A 19,383-nucleotide genomic window follows, 5' to 3' on the forward strand; every position below is an offset into this window, starting at 1 on the left:
GCATCCCCGTCTGGCTCCCTGCCTCGGCCGGCTGGGGGGCCACTCACTGGGAGGCAGCCCCTGTTTCTAGTGGCCAGCGTTCCGGCTGGTGATATGTGTTATCCAATTGGTGACAAGATTTAAAATTAAACTGCGAAGGATCTGTTCCCTCAGCTACAAATAGAGACGTGTACTCGCTTGCTCCAGAAGCTGCGTGCACCTTCGGGCTGTGTTCAGAGTCAAGGCGGAGAAAGGACAGGTTTTAAGTTTTCTCTCGCTCTCTTCTATGTACCGCACACATGTACGTGTGGGGTCTCGTGGACATTCTTAGTGTCCTGGGGCCACTGTAATAAATAACCACAAAGTGGGGGGCTTAAACACTGGAAACTGATTCTCTCACAGTTCTGGAGGCCAGAGGTCCAAAATCAGGTGGTCGGCAGGGCTGTGCTCCCTCCAGAGGCTCCCTGGGAGAGATTCCTTCCTTGCTCCCTTGCAGCTTCTGGAGGCTCTGGCATTCCTCGGCTTATGGCTGTGTCACCCAGTCTCTGCCTCCGTCTCCGTGTGGTCCTCTCCGTGTCTGTGCGTCTCTGTCTGCTCCTTCTCAATAAGACACCAGTCAGGGGATCAGGGCATGTCCTACTCCAGTATGCTCTTGTCTTAACTAATGTCATCTTCAGTCTCCAAATAAAGTCACATTCCCAGGAACAGGGTGGTCAGGACATGGATGTAGATTTTGGGGCGACGCAGTTCATCCCACAACGGATCCTCCACTGGGTGGGTCCCCTGGCCCTCAGTGAGGCCCACGGAGAGGTACGGCGACATACCTGCCTTACATTCAAGTACATGGGGGTTACCTGGGTCACACTGAGGCCAGAGGCTTAGCCAAATGTGGGTGGGGTCTCTGCTGTCTGGTCCCAGAGCCATGGGTTTTGTGGACAAGCACTGTGGGCCCCTGATGTCTGTGCACAGGCTTACTGCATCCTGGTCACCACGTGACGCTTCCTGTGGGAGAATCATCTGTGCACTCAGTCTTACCGGAGAGCCCTGTGTTGCAGATGGGAAACTGAGCCCAAATGATTACAAACTGGGCTGTGATACTTGGCCAGGGACTGGCAGGCCAGGGCTGGGCACGGACACAGGCCATGTGCACACCGGACACCCCTTGCTCCCCGTCAGTCTTACAGCAACCCTGGTGGAGCAGGTTGCATGGTATCCCCCAGACATCTGTGTCTGGGTCCTAAGTCCCAGAATATGTGGCCGAGACCCACTTTAGAAAAAGGATCTTTGGAGATGTGACTAAGTTAAATATTTGGAGATGAGATCATCTGGAGTAGGGCGAGCACTGAATCCAATGAACTTGTGTCCTTCTAAGGCCACGTGAGGACAGAGGTGGAGGTTGCTGTGAGGGCATCCACAAGCCAAGAAGCACCAAGGATTGCCAAGAGCCCCCAATGCTTATTTTAATTTAATTTAATTTTTTAAAGATTTTATTTATCTATTTGACAGAGAGGGAGAGAGATCACATGTAGGCAGAGCAGCAGACTGGGAGAGAGGGGGAAGTAGGTTCCCTGTCTGATGCAGGTCATGATCCCAGGGTCCTGGGATCGAGCCCTTCATAGGGCTCTCTGCTCGGCAGGGAGCCTGCTTCCTCCTCTCTCTCTGCCTGCTTGTGATCTCTCTCTGTCAAATAAATAAATAAAGTATTTTTTTAAAAAAGATCAAATTTATCATATATTTTTTGGAGATTCATCTCCTTTATTTTAGAGGAAGAAGGCAGGCATGTAGTGGGGGAGGGGCGGAGGGCAAGAGAATCTCAAGCAGACTGCCACCCACATCCCTGCCCCCCTGCCGAGCGTGGAGCCTGACGTGGGGGCTTGATCCCAGGAGCCCGAGGTCATGACCTGAGCTGAAACCAAGAGTCAGACGCTCTACCGACTGAGCCCCCCAGGAGTCCTAAAATTCACCATTTTTAAGTGAACAGTTCAGTGGCATTCAGTGTATTCACAGTTGCCGTCAGGCTGTCTGTCTCATTCCAGAACATTTTCATCAATCCCAAAGAAAGACCTGTCCCCCTGAGCAGTCACTCTCACTCCCCACCTCTTTGCTCTTAGCCCCTGGCACACACATATCTGCTTTCTGGCTCTGTGGATTTGCCTATGCTGGACATTTTGTATACGTGGAATCACACATGGTGTGGTCTTTTGGGTCTGGCTTCTCTCACTCAGCATAAAGTTCCCAAGGTTTGTCCATGTTGTAGTTTGTGTCCGAGGTTTCCTCCTTTTTATGGCTGAATGATGTTCCACTGTACAGATGGGTCGCATTTTAGTTACACCTTCATCGTGGGGTTGTTTCCCCACCTTGGCCGTTGTGAATGGCCCATCTACAGGTTATACGTTTATTTACCCCTGACCTTCAGCCTCCCCACCATATCTGTCCCTGTCTGCCCTGGTGTTCCTGCCCCTGAAGCCAGTGCTCAGGAAGTACCTGGGAGCCAGGTGTGGATGCGAGAGGCCCTGGGAAGGGTGAGTGTCCGTCCTCCTAAGGCCAGCAGGAACAGAGCACTGTGGGGCCGTGGGGCCATGGGGCCGCCCAGCCTCGGGACATGTAGCACCACCACACTCCAGTTTAACATGACAGTTTTAACGTGACACAGTTTAACATGTCAGATGTTTGTGGCTGTGGCCGCTTCAGGGCGGCGTTCCCAGCAATGGGCTTGGTGCCTGCTGGCTGGGGGACCCTGTGGGGAACTCTAGGGCATGTGCTTATCTGTTTGGTGTTTCCTGCTTTGGGGCCCTTTGGGGGTGGGGATGCCTAAAGAGCCATGAACCCTTCTAAGCCAGAGGGAAGGGGGAGTTTTCTAAGCAGGAGGGCTGCAGGGCCCAGATGGACGGAGAGGGTTGCCCGCTGGCCGCCATTGCCTCAGAGCCCCTGGAAGGCCAGACATGAGTCAGTGCGTCAACAGTCGTGACCTCCCGCATCATGTGGAGGGAAGTGTGGTGCAAACACAGGTCACTGGCAGCCTCCTCGGGGCCCCCTCTTTGTGGAGGCCAAGACGACGTGACAGTGACAGCCGTTAGGTCTCGGGCTGGGGCGGAGGTATGTTGTTTTTTGTGCTTGTGGGATGTCAATTTCATGTTCACGTTAAAAGGAAGAGCTAACGAGGTGCTGTCTGTGTTTGGGGGGGTTGGGTTTCCTGGTATGAGGTTGGGCTTCAGGGCCTACCCACCTGGCCTCAGCTTCCCCTGGGCAGGGGAGATGGCAGCCCGTGTCCTGGCTTAGGGGCACCATGCCTGTGCGTGTCTCAGGGCTGCTATAACGAGGGACTTCTGCTACAACAGCAGAAGTTTGTTATCCCACCATCTGGAGGCCAGATATCTGAAGTCAGTGTGTCACAGGGCCACGCCATCTCGAGGGCTCTGGAGGAGGATACTTCCGGGTCTCTTACAGCTCCTGGGGATGCTGGTAGTTCCTGGCTTGTACTGTGTGAGCCCAGTCTCTGCTTCCATCTCCACATGGCCTTGTCCCTGTGCATCCTTATAAGGACACTTGTCTTTGGATTGAGGACCCACCCGGCAAACACAGGAAGATTTCTTCTTTCTAATATACTTATCTTAATTTACATCTGCAAAGACCTTGTTTCTAAATAAGGTCAGTCACAGGTTCCGGGGTGAGGATGGGGACATGAGTTTTCCAGGGCTCGCGTGAACCCACTGCACGTACCTGAGTTGACCCACCTTGAGTGCTTCAGTGACACCCCCGTGACGGGGAGACACATGCTGGATCTTGCTGTTACTGTGTTCTTGACTTTGTCAGTTTAGGGGCTTCCAACCCTGTTGCCTGCCCATCCCCCACCCCGTTTGCCTCACCATGGTTACCTGCCCCTCCCAACCTCATGCCCTTTTTGGAGGGGCCTCTCTGGAGCTGGGGAGGCCCCTGTGTCTTGAGTATACCAGGGTGATGTCTGTGACCTGCTGTCCATATGTGGGATCACACACCTGCCACTCCCCTGACCCCTTGGCCTGAGTAGGGGGAATCTCCTTTCTAAACTCTGTGGGGCCTCATGGGGCACCTGGGTGGCTCAGTCTTAATTAAGCATCTGCCTTCTGTTCAGGTCAGGATCCCGGGGTCCTGGGCTCGAGCCCTGCCATCAGGCACCCTGCTCGGTGGGAAGCCTGCTTCTCCCTCTCCCACTCTCCCTGCTTGTGTTCCCTCTCTTGCTGTGTCTCTCTCTGTCAAATAAATAATAAAATCTTAAAAAACAAAAAACCAACTCTGTGGGGTGTCTGCACCCTGAGCATCCCCCTTCCCCAGCACCATCCAAGTGGGCTGTCCCTCCCCAGGGTCTTTGGGGAGCCCTCCCCATTCTCACAGAACCCCTCACTGTCCAGATCATTGCACTGGCCTGTGTTCAGGTTCATGTCAGCCTCTGGCCTGGAGGGGGTAACATGGAGCGTTGGGCCCTCCTTTGAGCTCAGGTGGCCTTGGTCACTCCAGTTATATGGTTCTCCACAGCCCTTCCTGTGTTCTGGAGAATTCCTCTCCTGTCCCAAGGGGCATTTATGGGGCTGCTGGCCACCCTGCTCCCCCACCTTCAATCCCCCCCAACTCCAGTGTCTAGCCCACTTGGGGACATCCCTGGAAAGGGAGTGGCCTGGCCTTACCCTAGGGCTGCCTGTGCCTGCAGGGACGGATCTTTGCAGAGGGGGCCTTCCCTCCATGGAGGCGTATGTCGTCTCTTCTCCTGAGTGGAGGCTCCGCCCTGGCCTGGCTAGGTCCTGCAGCACAGTTTAGCTCCTTGCTCTGAGGACTGATGGTGCAGGAACATCTTTGTGCATAAATCCGCATTTTGGATGATCTCCCTCAGGAGAGCTTCCCAGAAGTGGAATTACTGGGTCAGAGGGCAGGAACGTTGTTCAGGCTCCCTACAGACCCTGCCAAATGACTCTCCAGAAGCTGCCGGCCACCTGTCTGGCAGGGTCCCAGTTATCTGCAGTGGCTAATGGGTGCTAGGTGGGTCCACATGCCACCCACCTTTACCCCTCTACCCTCCGCTGACCAGTGGAAGAAACGGAGGCTCAGGAGGGATGGGCACTGCCCGAGAGGCCCAAGGATTGGCTGCAGGAGAAACCCGGGGGCTTGAGCCAGAGGGTGCTGCCGTCGTGGGAGGTTCTTGGCAGGAGGTCCGTGGCAACACAGGATGGGGTGACTATGATGGGTTGAAGAGTGTCCCCTGCCCCCCAAATTTGTATCCAACCAGAACCTGCAAATGAGACCTTTTTGGAAATAAGGTCTTTCAGATGTCATCAAGTCAGTGTGAGGTCGACCTAGAGTAGGGCAAGACCTTAGTCCAGAGACTGGTGTCCTTACAAGAAGGCAGCACAGAGACACACAGGCAGAAGGCTGTGTGAATGTAGAGGTATGGGTCAGAATGAGGCGTCCACAAGCCCAGGGATACCACGGAACTGCTGATAGCCTCCAGAAGCCAGGAGAGAGGCCTGGATAGATTCTCCCACAGGCCTCTGGAAGGGTCCAGCCCTGCCACACCTTGATTTCAGTTGTCTGGCCTCTGGCCTGCTGAGGGAATACATTCCTGTTGTTTGAATCCCTGTGAAGTGTGGTCTTCTGTCACGGCAGCCCCAGGAAACTTGTTGAGTGCCCAAGAGTGGGAGTGGACAGAGAGCCTCTGGGGTCAGGATCCCTGCCCTTGGAGAAGCTCCCGTTTCCCAGCGCCCTGCCGCCCACCCTGTGCTCACCCCTCTCCCTCTTTCTGGCTCTTTGTTTTTGTTATGAGGCGAGGAACTTGATTGGCTTTGTCCCGCACTTTATTCCCAGGCTTTTTCAGCTTGATTAGCTGTGTAGAATGGGTGATTAGCTGTGTAGAATGGGTGGTGGGGGAGCAAAACCCGGAAAGAGCTGCAGGGTCCAAATGGTTTGGACTTAAAAATATCAGTGATCTAGATCTTATCGTCTCCCGAAAGCAAATCACACTAGGACGTAGTCATAACCAGCAGCTCGAAGTGACTTGTTTAAGCCTGGTCTTTAGAAGTTGACTTGATGCCATTTGCCTCCTTCTTGAGGCCTCCTGGCCATGAGTCCTCCAGCCCTGTGGCCTCCCCAGAGCCTCTCGCCGAGGCTGGGAGAGCTTCCAGAAGTCACAGGTGAAGCCAGCTGCCCCAGGACCTTTGGACGGGGCCTTGATGTGTGCCGGGGCCAGCTGCCTGTCTCAGGGGACGCTGGCCAGCAGCGAACATGCTCGGCTATGCTGTGGGAACCGGCACTCAGATCGTTGGGGGGTGGGGTGCCTCTCGAGTGTTGGTCACCCTGTCCCCTGTGGGCCAGTCGGCTTCCTCTTCCATGGCCACCGTGACGTGGAACTAGGGGGAGCAGATAGGGGAATGTGAAAAGCCGCCGGAGCAGTGTGGGTTGTCCGTGGCCTCCAGCAGATGACAGCAGAAGGCGGCCTGCATCTGTTGTTGGCTGTGCTGGTGGTGCTGGGCTTTGCTTTTGAGCCACGTATGGACCCTATCAAGTACTGCCCCATCTCCCACTTGGGGCCCTCACGCCTCCTCCGGGCCTGCCTGGGCTTATACAGTGCAGAGGCGGGTGAGTGAATGCTAGACCCCCCCTGGCCTGCTGTGCGTAGCCCCATGGGGTCCAATGACGATGTGTTGCGACCCTGCAATCAGTATGTGGGTGAGGGAATGGGAGGGGTCGTGCCGCCCAGGCCCCAGCTCACCAGATCCCACCCCAGGCCTGTAGGCTGTGGTGCCCTCACGCCGGCGGGAGGCCCATGAGCCAGAACGTGATACCCCACATTCTTCTCACTCCACCTCTTGCAGTCCCCGGGGACCTGGGGCTGGGGTTGGCATGAGGTCATGGATGGAGTCTCCCATGACCTAACAGGGAGGTGTGTTTTGGGGATGGGCCCTCTCGCTGCTGCTGATGTGCCGAGACTCCCTTGGCTGGTGAGCCCACTGTGGTGTTTCCAGCCCCGGAGTCACTGTCCCTCGTGCTGCCCTGGTCTGGGCCCAGCACTGCCCAGCCTGCCCCTCCGCAGTGCATGCCCATCAGAGCTGACCTGGCCTTGTCTGTCCTCCCTCTCTCCCTGGGCCTTCACTTCTGCCCCTGCTGTTCCCTCTGCCTGGTCCCTTCCTAGCTTATTCTTTGTGGGTCCCCATGGTCGGCTTTCCCCAACTGTTTAATTTTCGGGTCCCCTCTTGCCCCAAGCTTGGCTCTGAGTGGCCCTGCCTCCCCCTGGACCCCCATGGACTCTGCTCTGCAGGTGTTCATTTCCTGGGGCTGCCACAGCAAGGAACCGTCAGCTGGGAGGCCTAAAATGACAGAAATCTGTTCTCTCGCAGTTCCAGACAACAGAAGTCAGAGGTCGGGGTGTGGGCAGCATTGGATCCTTCTGGGGCTTCTGCAGGGGGATCTGTCCCAGGCCTCTCTCCCAGTTTCTTGAGGCTTCCAGTAACCTTTGCAGTTTCTTGTCTTGTGGCTACATCACCCCGATCTCTGCCTCCATCTTCACGTGGCCTTTTTTGTGTCTCTGTGTCCTCTTATCATTTTAAAGAGTGTTTTTTTTTTTAAGTAATCTCCACACCCAATGTGGGGATCGAACTTACCACCCCAAGTCTGAGTGACGTGCTCTACCGACTGAGCCAACCAGGTGCCCCTCTGTGTCCCCTTCTTATAAGGACAATGGTAATTAGGGTTTAGGAACCTTTTTAAAACCAGGATGATCTCATCTCAAGAGTCTTAACTAATTTCATTTGCAAAAACTCTCTTTCCAGACAAGGTCCCATTCTGAGGATCTGCTTGGGTGTGAATCTGGGGGACACTGGCCAGCCCAGTGCAGGGGCTGAGCTGATCCACCTCAGGCTGTTCCTGCTCTGTCACACACCCTTGCAGCCACCTGAGCTGCTCTCTGGGTACTCTCCCCCCGCGCCAGCCCATAGCCCAGGCGAGTAGCAGCGTCATTTTATATTGGGGCAGTGGTGCTCCTGATTTCCCACCATCATGGCTCGCTAGTCCGGAGCATGCGCTGTTTGTCATTCTCACGTCACTGACCCTGGGGCTCTCCAGGGCCAGGCTCTGGGCACCTCATAGGCCGCCGCACCCTGCATCCTGGGGGCTCCTGCTGGGATACTTCCGGGGTCCCCGGGCTTTGTCTGGGACTGGCTAGCAAGGAGTGTTCCCAGAGGACTCAGCCTGAGGTTTCCCATTCCAGGGGTCACTACCTGGAGGTAGGCTCTGATCCCTGAGGTGATCATAGGGGCCTGTGAGGACAGGCCAGCCTGCCAGACAGACACCGGCAGGCAGCATATCTGTGAGAGGGTGTCGTGCACTGAAGCATGTCCCCCAGATTCCTACGTGGAAGCCTTAATCACCAGCGTGCCGGTGTGTGGAGACAGGGTCTGTGCGGAGGAGGTGACTAGGGTGCATTGGGGTCATAAGAGTGGGGTCCTGATCTGCTAGGACAGGCATCCTTATGAGAAGAGGGAGAGCCAGGAGAGAGCATCCTCTCCACCCGCATGCACCACCCGGAAAGGCCACATGAGGACACGGAGAAGGTGGCTTTCTGCAAGCCGGCAGGAGGGCTCTTACAGGGACAGCACCCTGGTCTCGGACTTCTAGCTTCCGGAATTGGAGAAGTAAGTGTCGTTCAAGCCGCCCAGTCTGTGGCATTTTGTTGGGGCGGCCAGAATGAATACAGAGGGTTATTTTAGAAGGAGGGGGTTGAGGAGCGCTTCTTAAGGAGGTGATGTTTGAGCTGAAACCTAAATGATGAGAAGGAACTCCATGGAAGTTTCCAGAAAAAGAATGAGTTGGGTGCAGGGGCCCAGAGGCAGAAAGCAGAGCATTTGAAAGGACCTTGTGGGCCTCGCTGGAGAAAGTCCCTGGATTGTAACTGAGGCCCCCTCCTGTCACCGAGTGACCTCAGGGCAAGCCTGTAGTCCCTCAGTGTTTCAGTTCCCCCCCTTGTAAAATGGAGGTGAAGCTGTGTCTCCCCGTCCCAGAGCTGCTGCAAGTCCCCACCCAGGTTTGGCTTGCAGCCGGCTGGCAGGGCCGGGGTCTCGTTCACAGGGAAAGAGGCCCCCGTGAGCCAGCTGTGCTATGCTCAGGCCCCGAGGGACCCTTCACACATCCCAGCCGGAACGTCTGTGCTCAACAGCCGCCACCAACAAGGGAAGCAGAACGTGCTCACAGAGGACCCTCTGATTCAGCCGGGGCTGGGAATTTGGCAGCGGCAACGGAGCCTGATTAAAGGCATTCCGAGGCACACTCGGTGTTTGTGTATCTGGTTCTGTATTTACACTTTGGGAACGAGTGAGGAGGCAGCTGGGGAGTGTCTCAGTCGGCCGGGGGGCCGGGGGCAGGGGTGACTCAGCCTGGAATCCACGCTCGGCCACACGCCTGTGACGCTTTCATTCATTCCCTCATTCATTCAGTATTCCCTCCCGCGCTCAGCGGACGCTAGATGAGCCACTCCAGCGTACCAGCACGCTTCCGCGGGGTCAGCCGGGTGCTCCTCCCAGCAGAGCCCTCTCAGGCTGCCAGCGGGGGGGGGGGGGGGGGGGCCCCCCCGGGGGGGGGGCGGGGGGGGGCGGGGGGGGGGGGGGGGGGCGGGTCCCGCCAGTGAGGGGGGACTGGGGCAGCGAGGGACTTCAGAATTAACTCACAGTGTACCAAAGAGCTGACTCTGAGATCTGGAAAGCTCCTGGAAGGAAACATAGGTGTGAATCAGCCCAGACTTAGCTGAGGAGATGGGTTTTTATTTTTTTAAGATTTTACTTACTTGTCAGAGAGAGAGAGAGCACAAGCAGCGGGAGCAGGCAGAGGGAGAAGCAGGCTCCCCGCTGAGCAGGGAGCCTAATGTGGGGCTCAATCCCAGGACCCCGGGATTATGACCTGAGCAGAAGGCAGATGCTTCGCCGACTGAGCCTCCCCGGCTCAGGGGTGATGGGTTTTTAGATATGACGGTAAAACAATAACAGGGACGCCTGGGTGGCTCAGTTGGTGAAGCATCCAACTCTTGATCTCAGCTCTGGTGTTGGTCTCAGGGTGGCAAGTTCGAGTCCTGCATTGGGCTCCATGCTGGGCAGTTCATTCCCTCATTCACTCCTAGCCGTTTACCCAGAGATTTGAGGACAGGGACTCAAACAGATACTGGTACTTGCCTTTTCCGTCACAGCAGCACTGGTCACCATTGCCAAAGGGCAGAACCAGCCCAAATGTCCATCAGCAGCTGAACTGGTAAGCAAAATGTGGTCCAGCCCTATGATAGAGTATTATTCAGCCACAAAAAGGAGCAGATACCCGACACGTGCTACAATGTGGATAAACCTTAAAAACGTGGTTCTGAGAGAGGAGCACCTGGTTGGCTCAGGCGGTAGAGTACGTGACTCTTGATCTTGGGGTGATGAGTTCGAGCCCCATGTTGGGTGTGGAGATTACTTTAAGAAAACAAAACAAAACAACAAAAAAAGTCGTGCTGTGTAAGAGAAGCCTGTCATAAAGGGTCACATGTGATTCCATTTAGATGACATGTTTAGAACAGGCAGATCTGTAGAGACTGAAGGCAAGGTGGTGGTTGCCAGGGGCAGGGGGATGGGGCTATTGATGGGAATGGGGTCTCCTTTTGGGGTGCTGGAAATGTTCTGGACCTGGACAGAGGGGATGGTTGCAACTAACACTGCATGCGTACTGTGTGCCACTGAACCGTACACGCGGAAAGGGTGCGCTTTTCTGTTATGTGACTCTTACTTCGATGAATAAGTTGAGAAGGACAGAAAAAGCCATCACGGACCTTCCTGGTTGGGTACCTGTGCATGCCCAGCTGTCTCCCTCAGAGCCCCAGGTGCTCAATGTTCTCCAGAGAGTGTTTACTCTGCCTTCCTCTCCCAGGTGGATCTTTGCCTCTGCACTTGGGCAATGGCCCTTCTCCCTTGGGCCTCATTTTACTAACGGTGGGGAGGGCGTCCAGGTAGTCCTATGTGGTTGTGGGAGAAAAGTGGTCCCTGCTTGGGACTCACAGTACACCTCAGTACGTCCTACACTTGTGTGTTTGTCCTGACAGAGGTTCCCCCTGTGGATGCCAGGCCCCTCCATTGTGCCAGGGTCCTTGTGGGGCTGACAGATTAGAGGAGAAGGACCTGAGTCCAGTGGGTTTGGACACTGAGCTGTGGAGCAGGGGATCCTGTGTAGGTACACGGCATTGGCGTGACCCAGTGGGGGAGGGGTGCCAGCGTGAGCACCCCGAGGCAGCGACTTGCTCTAGTGGTGGAGAGCAGAGGGCCAGATCATGCACGCCTTTTTTGGTGGTGGCGGGGGTGGAATCAAGGTCCATTTGGAGCACACAGCTCCTCTCTGGGCCTCTGTAGCATGGCCCCCACGCTGGCCTTGGCTTTGCGGAGGATAGAGCTCAGCCTTCAGCAGGTCTGTTCCCCTTAATCTCATTAGAAGGCCAGCCAGTTGCCATGGCGATTGCTGGGTGGGGTGGGGGGGGAATGGGGAAAGCCAAGGGCAGCTTCATCTAGAGAGTGAGGACTGGGCGGGGCTGGCAGGTAGGGATGTTGCTGCACCCTGCGCAGGGTCCTGGGGGGCTGCCCTGGAGAAGTGTGGGTGTTTGTCACACCAGGCCTTTCCAGGGCCACCGGCCCCCATTGCCCAGCCTTGTGGCTTCCCCTCTGCCTTGCTGGAGATACCAGCAAGTGGGGGATGTGTCCAGCGGGCCAGCAGAGGCTGTGGGCATAGAGGTGGGGGATGTGCACTGTGCTAGAGGATCAGCAAGGTGGGGCTGGAAGAGGCTGGAGAAGCTGCTGTTTACTTAGGGCTGGTGTCAGGTTGGGACAGGGGAGGGGACTTTGTGTGGGATAGTGGAGGGAGGTGGTCTAGGCCTGGGCTGTGTCAAGAAGTGGGGATGCCCTGTCTGGAAACAAGGGTCCTCGGGCTGGGGCAGAAACCCAAGCGGCTTTGTATGGAGAGACTTGTGTTGATGGCATCAGTGTGGTAGACTTGTCCTCAGAGCGATGCTCTGACAGGAGGCTCCCTGGGGAGCAGGTGTGCTCTTATCCTTAATGCCACATGGCCTCTGACACTCTCTGGTCCAGCTGCCTCCTAGTCTGCGGGGTCACGCAGGGGTCAAGTTCCAGAAGTGAAGTCTGTGCCCTGCTCAGCCACTCCCAAGCTGGGTGGCTAACAGTCTTAGGCAGTTCCCTTGCCCAGTAAGTCTTGCTTTTCCCATCTGGAAAGTGGCGTGTGCTGGTGCTGCTCTCAAAAGGCCTGTCTTGGGCGCCTAGGTGGCTGAGTGAGTTGGAGCCTCTGCCTTTGGCTCAGGTCATGATCTCAGGGTCCTGGGATCGAGTCCCACATCCGGCTCTCTGCTCGGCGGGGAGCCTGCTTCCCCCCTCTCTCTGCCTGCCTCTCTGCCTATTTGTGATTTCTCTCTGTCAAATAAATAAATGAAATCTTTGGGGAAAAAAAAAAAAAAGGCCTGTCTTGGTTGAATTGTATCCCTCCAAAACCTCTGTCCATGTGTTTACCCCAGGACCTGGGAATGTGCCCTTATTGGCAGGTGGGTCTTTGCAGATGTAGGTAGACAGCTCAGGATGAGATCATTCTTGATTGGCGGGGGGTGGGGGGGATCCTGAATCCAGTGACAGCTATTATAAGAGAAAGGAGAGGGAGATTTGAGGCACACAATGGGGGAAGGTCACGTGGGGATGGAGGTGGAGACTGAAGAGATATGGCCACAACCCCAGGAACCCTGGAGCCACCAGAAACTGGGACAGGCCTGGGACAGACTCTCCCTCAGAGTTTCAAGAAGGAAGGAACCAACCGTGCCCACACCTTGATTTTGAATTTCCATCTCCTGAACCGTGAGAGAGTAAATTCTTACTGTTTTAAGCCATGCTGTTTGTGGTCATTTGTTACGGTAGCCCTGGGACGCTGAAGGTGGTAGGACTATTGTTGATACTTTAAATCTGAGAAGGAGCCGTGGCGGGGACTCAGGGACACTCGTGGTGCCATCTGTAACGCTTGGGGTGGGGAGTTGTTGAGTGCAGGATGGCCAGGGTCTGTGCTGGGCTTCTAGGCCATCCATCGTGGATCAGATACCTCTGACCCCAGGGCCTGCTGCCCATTGCCCAGTCAGTTCAGACCTGAGAGCAAGGGGGTTTGAGAGGCAGGGACTGCACATGTTGTTCTGGAAAGATTTGAGCCTGCGGCAGGCTTATGGGAGGTAAGGCAGACACGTGATACTATTTATGGGGGTTCTGTGACCACGCACAGTCCTGTGCTGGACACAGTGTGACCAGCACACTGTGAGTCTTGAGTCCCCACTATTTGGTGGGGCCCGGATGGAGATGGTGGACAGGGTCCCAGTACAGCAAACCTGATGAGACCCACTGGAGGCTTCACACGAGTGGGTCTGGGTCAGCCAGGGATGCCAGCCTACCTCCACTTCCCTAATTTTGTCCCAGTAAGGCAGGAGGGTGGCTTTAGGGAGAGGTGTTGCAGAACAGTCTTTGCAGTTTTTCTATAACTCTAAAACCTCTGCGATGAAAACTTTATTAAGAACAACACAAACTGGGGCACCTGGGTGGCTCAGTGGGTTAGGCCACTGCCTTCGGCTCGGGTCGTGATCTCAGGGTCCTGGGATTGAGTCCCACGTTGGGCTCTCTGCTCAGCGGGGAGCCTGCTTCCTCCTCTCTCTCTGCCTGCCTCTCTGCCTACTTGTGATCTCTGTCTGTCAAATAAATAAATAAAATCTTAAAAAAAAAAAAAAAAAAAAAAAGAACAACACAAACCAAGCTGGAGGCTGATGTGATAGTGACTTGGAGGGGCTGCTCCCTGGGTGGGATGTCAGGGAGGCCCCTGTGGGATGGGCATGGAAGCGGGGGCTGTCACAGGCCAAGGCCCTGGGGGTGCACAGACTCAGGGTGCTTTGGAGCCAAGGGGTGGGGAGAGCAGAAGGCAGGAAGTTTAGGTACAAGCATGGGAAATGAGGCACTCACCCACCCTCAGCCCAGGCCCTCTGAATCTGGAGTGGAGGCCACTCTCATAGTCGGGAGGCGCAGACTCCTGCCCCAGGCTATCGGACCACAGGCCGCAAGCAAGGGGGAGCCCTGAGAGATGCAGGTCTCCTCTTCTAGCACCTGGCCTCCAGCACGTGATGGCCTCATGTGGGCCTCGCTTTCCCATCTGCACTGCCCTTTCCAACATCCATGTGGGTGTGGGGGATGTTGGGGGAGAGAGGCATCCAAGCCCTGTTTGACCTTGAACCTCTAACTGTATTGGGAGCCATGTGGGCCTTCTGATAGGCGCTTGTGTGGTCTCCAAATGGGCCTGTTACCTGGCTTGTGAATGTCGGCCCTCGAGAGCAGGAACAGCGGTATTCAGTCATTCCCTTACTCAGGTGTGCACACGTGTATTTGTTCCACGAGCAGGTGCTGCTGAGTGACATGCCCTGGCTTGGATGCTGGGTTTATGGAGCTCTGTTGGCGAGGCTTGTGCCCCACTAAGGGCAAGTGCCATTTGGGGGGGACACAGAGTGAGGACTGCTGGCTGGAAGGATGCACAAGGGGCTGTGGCTTGGCAATAGCGAGAGGCTCGAGCTTCAACCTTTAGCTCATCAGGTCCTGCCTCGTGATGTCATTCTGCTGTCCTTCCTTCCCAGGCAGCAGGTTCTTGGGCAGGGCCCCAGCTGGCATCTTCTCACCTCATTTCCCAGCTTCTGGGACTTCCTGGCCAAGGCTGGGAGGGCAGTCAGCTCCTGCAACATTGGGGGGGAGCCCCAAGATCACACTCAGGTCAGCAGGTCACTTGAGGGACACAGGATTCGCGGAAGCTGTTAAATGCTCACACTTAGGGTTTATTACAAGCGAAAGGACACAGGTTTCAACGGCAAAGGGAAGGGGTGTCTGGGTGGCGTCCTGAAGAGTTCTGTGCATGAGCTTCCGGGTGTCCCCCGTCTGTGGAGTCGTGTGGACAGCTTTCAGTTCTCCCAGCACCCCTTGTGGCCACACACATGGTGTATTGCCATCCAGGGATGCTCCCTGAGCTTCGGGGTCCTGGCTTTTTACTGGGACTTACATGGACCTGGCTGACTGCCTCTCTAGCCCTACAGGGGGCGAGCTGATTCCACGTGGCCCAAGACCCCTCCCCTAAATCACACTGTTGGCATAGACCACCCAGTGTGGCCTGAGAGTGCAGGCAGACAAAGAGAGTCTTGTCAGGCAGAATGTCCAGAGGGCTTCCACCTCTCAGGCACTGGGGACAAAGACCAGACCTCTCCAGGCCAGGTGGACACTTTCTTGTGGGGGACAGGCACCAGGTGCCCCAAAGAAGTGCAGGGCCCCACACACCTCCCACTCCAAACCCAGAGGCTGTGCTCCAAAGCCTGACAGTCCTGGAGCAAAACAGGGAGGCGGGTGGGAGGTCGTTGCTAGAAAGAAGGGGGCAGAGGTGGGGCCTGGGAGGGCTGGTGTCCCAGCAGTGTGCGAGCGTGGGCTTCCTGTCAGTCCCCGGTCCTATAGATCATCCCCAACACCAGGCTCTCTCTGGCCTGGAACATGGCGGCTCTGTGGAGCGCTTGGGCAGGATGCTGGGGCTCCCTGAGCTGGCAGTTCAGCCTCTGACAAAAATACTTGTTTTGTAAGCACTTCATGTGCCACATGCCAGGCGTCCCTACCCACTTCTGGACTAATGGAGGGGGAAACCGAGGCCATGAAGGGCAGTGGGGGGGTGGGGCACATGGTTCTTGAGGGTTGGCTGCAAGGCAGGCTTCTGTCACAAGCCTCAGACACAAGCCTGTGGGTGTCTTGGGTCTGAGGTGACTCGTGCCCAGGCAGGGGTGAGGGCCCTACCCTGCTTGGTCTCCCCCTGCCTGTGGCCGGAGGCTGGCCTATTTCATCTCTCATGACTATAGGGTAGGAGGGACACAGTGGGGTATTTACAGTGAGGTCTCTAGCCATTGGAGACCGATCCTGGGCTGGGCCCCGCAGACCCCAAGAACCACCCGCGAAGGATGGAATGGGGTCAGTCTCCCTCCTGACTCCACTGTCGCTCACAGGAAACAGCTGTTTACCTGGGTGAGGTACTCTACTGGGCAGGCAGCCAGTTCCCGAGTCTCACTTCCCCCTCCAGTATCCTGGGCCCCCCCAGGAAGCAGGGGCCGGCGTGGGAGAGTGGGGCGGCGCGGGCAGCCAGCTCACGGAGCGCTGCCAGGAGCTGTTTGTGAGGGAACGTGAGCCGGCCTTGTTGTGTACACAGTATCGACCCTAGCAACCGCCCTGGCCAGGGCCAGAGCGGACGCCCACCCTCCCTGAGTGCCTGGCCACCACCTCTCGGACACGACGCCTGCCTCCCAAGGGAGCAGGACAGGTGTCGTGGACCATCAGCCCTGCAGGTCACGAGTGGTGCTGACTACACCAGGGACCCAGGAAAGTGGAATCAGCTATTCGAGGGAGAGAAGGAGAGGTCCCAGCCTCACCTCAAGGCAGCCGGCCAGTCAGAGAGCTGGGCTCCTGGGTCTTAGGTGTGGCCCAGTGGGACAGATCCTTATGTGAATGACGGGGGGAGGCCCATGCAGGCATCCAGCCATCCCAGATGAAGGCCCTCCGCTGCGCCCAGCTCCAGGGAGGCCAGCAAGAGAGGCAGAAGGAGTCTGGGGGCTTGGGCAGGACCCCTTACCACTTGGGCGGGATATGGCCGCCCTGCTTGCCCCATGTGTGTGGCTGGTGGGATCATACACCCTGTGCTTTGAAAGGTAGCCCTGGGCTTCTGAGCCAGCCCCTCTGCTTCAGGCCATTGGAAAGACAATTCCTCGTGTGTCCTGGTGTCAGCTTCTGATGTCTGGCCTCTGCCCCGGGAACACAGTCTTTAGCTGTGGAAAGAAATGGCTCCCCTGCGTGGGTGAGGGGCCTTCTCCACGGGCTCTGGGCTCCAGGTCTATCTGATACTGTCTTGCTCGTTCACAAACGATGCACGGGAACCAGCAAGGCTCCCCGAGTTCATGGAGGCAGCCCCCTCAGGGCCTGCTGCCTTGCCTGGGGAGAGCTGCCTGGGGGCACTGTGGGTTTCTGGTTCTGCTCTTTGGGGTGGAGAGACATGGGGCTCTTTTGAGTATGTGAGTCACAGGGTCCCATACCCTCTGTGACTGGTGCCATCATCCCCATCGCTTGGTACCTTTCTGGGCGCCCCCCTGGGGTGGCACTCTTCATGATGTGCTCAGGAAGGCGTCGGGCCTGCGTTGCAGCTGCCAGCTTCTCTTACAGCTCCAGCTCCAGAAGTCTCAGTACCTGCAGCTGGGCCCAAGCCGGGGCCAGTACTACGGTGGGTCCCTGCCCAACGTGAACCAGATCGGGAGTGGCACCGTGGATCTGCCCTTCCAGGTGAGCCCTTGCCCACTACAGCCTCCCACCTGGTGCACATTGTATCCAGGCCCCACCCTGGCCACAGAGGGAGCGAGCCAGCATGTGTGTCGGCTGCTGCGGAGAGCTGGGGTCACCAAATAATTGGTGCAGCTCGCCTCCCCCGCCCCCACCTACTCTTTTCCTGTCCCTGGGACAGCTTGGCCAGGCCTTCCCTGGATCCCCCTGCCTGTCCTCTGTCAGCAGAGCCCGCAGCGAGGCTGTGGTCTGGCCCAAGAGCGTTTCGGCAGCCGCTACACCTGTTGGCCGGCTGTGCGGCATCGGGAACCGCTCGGGGCCTCTGGGGCTTGGCTCCATCCTGCCTCACTAATCCGCAAGCCCAGCAATTCTCAGAAGGAGGCCCTGTGGCCTGACCCCACTTGTCTGCAAACGTTTCTTGGCAGGGACGCACACAACACGGCTCCCGCAGGCCACACAGCCGCCGTGCACGTCCTTATCATAAATAATGAGAGATAAGGCCCACCACCTGGGTGCAGGACTGGCCTCTTACCCCAGACTGTGCCCTGACCCTGGTCTGCAGATGGAAGCAGGGGTGAGGTGGGCCTGGGAGCGGGGCCCGGAGCTGGGGCCACCCCTAGCTTGTCTGGGCTCTGTAGGGACAGGTCCACCAGACGGCCACACACCTGCCCCTTTGTTGGGACAGGGCCTCAGAAATAGCCATGTCTATCCATGTGTTGACAGGCCAGGTGGAGCCCAGCCTGTCCCGCATGGAGCTTAGTCCTAACCCCACCCACCTGAGTCACTCCCCAGTTTCTCCTCCTCCCACACTACTGCTGGAATGCAGCAGGGCACTGGCCTGGGGTCCCCTAAGCTGGCTCGGGGTACACCTGGCTCAGCCCTATGTCCCCCGGGCTTCTCGGAGCATGGCCCTCCTCAGAGGGCCCCCTTGCAGGAGCAGACACATGGGGCCGTTGTGCCGATCCTGAGTGTGCTCCACGAGTCTGACCTCTTTGTCAAGGCCCTTCCTAGTTTGTGTTTTTCTCCCCTCTTCCTGCCTCTCCCCTTCCTCTGTTTCCCCCATCTCCCTCTCCCTCAAGGGGAGCATCTCTCTGGGCAGCCCCCGAGTACGGCCATGGCTAGTGCCGGCATAGAGCCTCCTTGGGCCAAGGGTGCACTGGGGCCTGTTGGGCATCCCGCTGGGGGGCCGGACGAGGCAGGAGTGTCTCAAAGTCTCGGTTCTTTGCATTTTCAGCCCAGCGGATATCTGGGGGAGGCCCTGGCGGCGGCTCCTGTCTCTCTGGTAAATGAGCCCCTGGGCTGAGGCCTTGGCGTCCCTGGCACGTGTGCGGGTGCTGGGTATCCCTGTGTGGCTACCCCAGTGGCCTGGTGGGAAGTGTCCTGTCTGCCAAAAGAAGTGGACCCACGCTGCACCTTCCCCTGCCCTGTGTGGGGGAGCGTGCGTGGTTGCGTCACGAGGGCGAGGCCCCCGCCTGGAGGATCCGAGCATGGGCATCAATGCTGCATGGTTCGTCCCTGTGACACATGCACATGTGTGTGTGTGGGTCCCAGGTGCGGCCTGGTGAGCCGGGCTGTGGCCGGGCCCGAGCTTCTCTCTGCCTCTGGCTCTGCTTCAGCTGCCTTGGTTTTCCCCCCAGCCTTCTAGGCGTCTCTGGGAGGTGATGAGCAGCCCCTGCCCTCCGTTGTTTGTGCCTGGATGGCAAGGTTCCCACCTTCCCTCAGTCTCTGAAGTCTCCAGGCCCAAGGCCTTTCGGAGGCAAAAGTGCAGAAAGACCCAAGCTGGCAGGATTCTTTCTGGGTCAGGGAGAAACAGGGGGCCCCAGACTCCAGGGAGAGCTGTCAGCCCTGAACACTGGCCCAGGCGTTCGGACGGGTAGGGAAGAGCAGTGTTTCTAGCCAGTGACAGTCTTCCGGAAGGAAATTGCTTTTGCCTGACTGCCCAGAGAAGGCAGAAGGGCTCGAGGGCCAGATGGCGGGGCGGGGGTACTGGCTGCCTCCAGAGCTGGCTAAG

The 19,383-nt window shown here is 57.2% G+C and overlaps 1 protein-coding gene across 7 annotated transcripts in view; it reads left to right on the top strand.

Moving 5' to 3' along the window:
- The window catches only part of CRTC1 (CREB regulated transcription coactivator 1), a 78,286-nt gene that overhangs the window by 26,710 nt on the left and 32,193 nt on the right, over positions 1-19,383 (top strand). For 4 of the 7 annotated variants that reach the window (XM_059389463.1, XM_059389465.1, XM_059389466.1 and 1 more), the window contains exons 2-3: positions 17,259-17,375; positions 18,607-18,654. In XM_059389463.1, the coding sequence (XP_059245446.1) occupies positions 17,259-17,375; positions 18,607-18,654 (165 nt within the window). The remainder of the gene's footprint in view (positions 1-17,258; positions 17,376-18,606; positions 18,655-19,383) is intronic. The other 3 variants (XM_059389464.1, XM_059389468.1, XM_059389469.1) reach the window with 1 other exon arrangement.

The sequence above is a fragment of the Mustela nigripes genome, chromosome 2, assembly GCF_022355385.1.
Source record: "Mustela nigripes isolate SB6536 chromosome 2, MUSNIG.SB6536, whole genome shotgun sequence".
Classification (NCBI taxonomy): Eukaryota; Metazoa; Chordata; class Mammalia; order Carnivora; family Mustelidae; genus Mustela; species Mustela nigripes.